The sequence below is a fragment of the Arachis duranensis genome, chromosome 10 (assembly GCF_000817695.3).
Source record: "Arachis duranensis cultivar V14167 chromosome 10, aradu.V14167.gnm2.J7QH, whole genome shotgun sequence".
Taxonomy (NCBI): domain Eukaryota; kingdom Viridiplantae; phylum Streptophyta; class Magnoliopsida; order Fabales; family Fabaceae; genus Arachis; species Arachis duranensis.
This window is the reverse complement of record NC_029781.3, coordinates 99251248-99256564: the sequence shown is the minus strand read 5'-3', so window position 1 is coordinate 99256564 and position 5317 is coordinate 99251248. Positions and strand designations below refer to the sequence as shown.

The 5317-nt window shown below is 21.0% G+C and overlaps 1 protein-coding gene across 1 annotated transcript in view; it reads left to right on the top strand.

Moving 5' to 3' along the window:
* Positions 1–1357: 1357 nt before the first annotated feature.
* LOC107471223 (UDP-glycosyltransferase 83A1) overlaps positions 1358–5317 on the top strand; it is a 5678-nt gene continuing 1718 nt past the window's right edge. The window contains exon 1 of the mRNA XM_016090674.3: positions 1358–2004. Within this exon, the coding sequence (XP_015946160.1) occupies positions 1449–2004 (556 nt within the window). The 5' untranslated portion in view covers positions 1358–1448. The remainder of the gene's footprint in view (positions 2005–5317) is intronic.

Here is a 5317-nt window from a genome sequence, read left to right as displayed (position 1 = left end):
CAAAAAATTTTATCATTGTGTTTATATTTAATATTATAATTTTATTTCACACAAAACAAAATTTATTTAAATTTTAATATTATATACATAAAATATATATATAACACAATTTTTTATCATTGTGTTTATATTCAATATTATAATTTTATTTCACACAAAACAAAATTTATTTAAATTTTAATATTATATACATAATATATATTATTTAATATTTTTTTTAAGATTCTAATATATCTTTTTTTTTTGATTTAGTACATGAATTTTTAACTTATTTTTTATGTATTATTTATTTTATTTTTAAAGTCCAATAATTTTTTTTGTACTGACATGTTGTTTTTAATATTTATGTACTATTTTTTTTATTTTGAACTTTAGCCCAATATCTGAGATTTACAAAAAAAATCTAAAATTTGTAAAAAATGATTAACCTGATTAATAGGTTGTCTTTTTTAATCTAGACCATTCAAATAAAATATAATAAATAAAGAGTTCAGATTTAATGAATTTACAAGATGTGCAGCACTCCATACTTTGCAAAAAGCGGTTAAAGATAAGCCCACAATTAAAGGCATGCTTCAAAAAGTATATTCCTTATACCAGAAGTAAATAAAACTAATCATAATTTAGGTGGGGTTTGGGGGGTGTGTGTTTTTTTTTTTTCGCGTCAAAACGACGTCAGATTATTAAAAATTCGAACTGATTAATTACTTTCGATCGATTTTTTATAGAATGATTTTAGAAGTCAACTGGATTGGCTAAATGACTAGTTTCCAGTCGAACTAATTAGTTTGATATGATTTTTAAAACACCGACAAAAAAAATCTAAATTCTAACTAAAAAATTATTTAAAATATATAACAAAAAAAACATCTAAAATTATTATAAAAAATTAAAATTTAATAAAAAAATCCAAAATCTAAATACAATAAAAACTCTTTTAATTAGGATTAAAAAAAAAACATCACTTTCAAATATTTCTTATACCTGTATTTTAGATATTTAAATTTTAAAAATTTTAAATATTTTTTATAAAAAGAACAAACAATGTTTAATTTCTAGATTTCAAGTATTTAAATTTTAGAAGTTTTGAATATTTTTTTATATATAATTTTAGATTTTTTATTTTATTATGTTTTAGATGTTTTTTTAACGATTTTAAATATTTATTTTTATCAGATTTTTTTGGGTTAAGTTTTAGATTTTTCAATAATGTTAGATTTCTTTTTCAATGTTTTATTATAAAATTAATTGATTTATTAAAAATATTAGTTAGATATGGTGTTGGTTATTTTAGATTTTTTTATATTAAAATAATAATAAAAGCGGATAGGTTGAGAGAGTGTGGGTGAGTGAAATACTCACCACACGTCCGCACATTCCTTGGAAAAATCTAAAAAATCTCCGTACACCAAGGAATACATAGCTACATCTAAAACGGTAAAACCGCAATGATAAATAATCAAACTGATTGTCATTGGAACACAAAATTAAAAGTGAAAAAAAACAAAGGTGTAATCATCATGATGAGAACCCCAACAGTGCTAGTTCTACCAGCTCCAGGTCAAGGGCATGTAAACCCCATGATGATCCTTTCACATAAGCTGGTTGATCATGGATGCAATATCATCTTTGTCAACTCAGACTTCAACCATAAAAGAGTAGTCAGATCCATGGACAACAACAATGGATCATCTTCACCAATCAAATTGGTGTCAATCTCAGATGGGTTGGGACCTGAACATGACAGAGTCGATCTAGGAGAGTTATGTGATTCCATGTTGAGGACCATGCCTTCAGAGCTTGAGAAGCTGATAGAAGATCTTCAATTGAATGAGGGCATTAAAGTAACTTGCGTTGTTGCTGATGTGTTCATGGGTTGGGCTTTGGAAGTTGCAAGGAAACTGGGAATCAAAGGTGCATTCTTTTGGGCTGCGGCAGCATCAGTGTTTGTGGTGCAGTATAACGCCTCCAACCTTGTTGCTGATGGCATCTTAGACTCTGATGGTAATTTGATATTAATTGACATGTCACTAACTTGGTTTAGTTTATATATGTAAACTAGTATTTTTATTCGTAATTAAAATAAACATAAATATTTTAAAATTACATAGATTTTGTCCTCACATTATAGATTATACTGTAAAAGATTTATAAAATAAACTACTTTTATAAAATATTGTACGTGACAAAAGTCTCCAACTAAAAAGATTAGACTCTCTGTATAAAAAATTAAGTAATAAAATTTTTAGTTATTATTTTCACGTGAAAGAGTTTAATTTATTACTAATAATTAATTTTAATATTCATTATCTAAAATTTGAAACGATTTAACTTATATACTTTTGATTAGATGTATGTTAAGTTTGTTGCACAAATAAAAATAATTAACTTTTATGCTTGTGATTTAAAAATAACATTTTTTCTCTCTATGTATATAAAATATAATTAGATATTAGAATAAAAAAATTATATTTATAGTTATAAAATTAACTCAAACTCATTTTTCTTTAAACAATTGAATCTTGATTTTAACTTTTAATCATGATATTAGTATTCTCTCCAAATTATATTTGATAAATATTTAAAAGAAGAGAAATAAAAATATAAATTAGAAAGATAAGTAGTGAAAATTTAAAACTAAATAAAAAAACTAAAAAATATGTATATAATAATAATATTTTTTATTTGAATTATATTATTTTGTTAATTTTATTTTTTGTAAAATAAAAAGATAAAAAAAATAGAGAATGAGAGAAAAAAAGAGAAAAAGATAAAGATGATGAAAGAGAGAGAGAGTTTGTTAATTTTAAAAGAAAAAATATATTTTAATTATAATAAAAAAATATGAGGTGACACATTTTGATTTTTCAATTTATTAATATAAAATATAAATTAAAAATTATATATAAAGTAAAAAGGGTAAAGAGAAATAGAAAAAAAAAGACAGATAGATGAGAAAATTTAGAAAGAAAATTTATTAATTTTGGAAGAAAATATTTTTTCTCAATTTTAATAAGAGAGTGTCATGTAAGACATTTTATTATTAAATTAGATAATAATATATAAATATATAATGAATTATATATAGTGAGAACGATAGAGAGAAATAGAAAAAAAGAAAAGAGGTAACTGAGAGAATTTAATAAGGAAGTTTATTAATTTTGAAAAAATATATTTTCTTTCAAGTTTAATAAGAGTGTCATGTGACACATACATTTTGTTATTAAATTAGATAGTAATATATAATATCGTTATATTTTAATTTTAATTTTAATACAATTAAAAAATGTCATATTGCATATTTTGATTGTTAAATTTATAATTAGTTATTGAAGGAATGAGAGGGATAGATAAAAGAAGAGGGAGAAAGGAAAAATTCTTTATTTTGAGGAGAATGATTTGATTTCAATTGTAATGAGAAAATAATATGTGGCAGGTTGTAAAATTAATAAAAAAGAAAAAAAACTAGTTTAAAAAAAATGATTTCAATTATAATGAAGGTAAAATTAATAGATATGAGAGTAGAACCTTTTAATTTTAGAGAGAACCATTTAATTTTGATTATAATAAAAAAGTAATATATAATATATTTTAATTATAAAGTTAATAATATATAATAAATATAATAGATGCACTATAGTACTACATACTCCTATATACTTCTATCAGAGTCCACTGCTAAATATAGTAGACATGTAGATTTCTTAACAATAGATCTGAAGTTAGAATTTGAAAATAAGGGTGAGAGGGGTCCTGAATAGAATTTCTCATTTTCTTTTTACGATTAATCAGCAATATATAAAAATGAGTTAAAAATATTAAATTATTAGATTTATTAGATATTTAAAAACTTCTTAAAATTCAATTTTCATAGAAATTAAATTTAATTTCAAAAATAAAAATAATTAAATTAGTTTTAGATAGAATTTAATTTAAAGAAATTTCTTAGAATTTAATTTTCTTCATTTTAATTTCAGTGTTTGAAACAAATAAATTAATTTAGATGAAATTTAATTCAATTTTATTGTTTTTTCTCAAAATCAATTCCAACGCAAATAGATTCAATTTAAAATTTCATTCCATTAGAATTTTATTTAAAACTTAAAATATCTAAAATGTTCTTATAATTTAATTACTTCTTAATTTTTTTTACTCACTTTTTCTAAGTGTCTCCCACTCTTTAATACAGTTTTTCTTTTTTCATCACCTTTATTTCCTTCCTTTTCCTTTTTTTCAACTCAATATAATAAATACCTTTGTTTTGAAATGCATAGATCTAAAAAAATATTCGCATTACGTATAATTATTACATATTTAACTTAGATTAATAACACCAATTATTTATCAATCTGTTACGTCTAAATATTTGAAGTGGAATTGTGTCAATCCTGTCACTAGTAAAAAAGATATAATTTTATTTTATTTTAATAACATTAATTAATTATTATAAGTTACTGTTAATAACTAACTTTTTTATTTATTATGTCATTAGAGCACTCAACAAATTAATTCATAATAGTTCATGTTTATTTTTTGTTATTGATTTGTCATTGAAATCAACTATAGAAAATTATTTTTTTTAATTAATAACAATGTTTTTTAAATTTAATATTTTTAGATTAATCTAATTTTTGTTTTCCTTAACAGGTAAACAAATTTTAGTTGGAGAAAATTTTAGTTAAAAAATTTAATTTTTTAATTATTTCATATAATTTAATAAATAAGTATATTTATTATATGATATTGTATTAATAAAGAATAAAATTCTCCGTTATAAAATTTTAAATCATTTGATAAACATTCTAACCAACATAATTATTTAATTCAATTTTATACCATTAAAATTTTTTAAATAAGCTATAAAATAATTAGATTAATAACTAAAATATTAACAAAAAAATAATAAATTTTTGGCTCTTGAATTTTTTTCTTAAAATAATTAAGTTCTTTGTAAATCAACTTGGGTCGGTCGAATGGTTAGTTCACTCATCTACTTAAATAAGTATTGGAAGTTCGAATTCCATCTTATACATGAAGCAATCCATTAATCAGATAAACCCTTAATAGAAATATCGTGGTAACTAAAAAAAAATTAAGTTCTTTGTAATAAAAGTTGAATGTCAGCTGTTAAATCAAGATAAAAAAAATTATTTAATCATTTCTTAGTTGGAATATATAGTAATTACTATAGTGTCTAAAAGTATTTATCTAATTTACTAAAAAAATTAAAAATTAATATATAATTTTAAAAGTATAAAAATAAAAAATTATTTAATCATTTTTTGGTTAGAATATATAATGATTATTATATTATCTA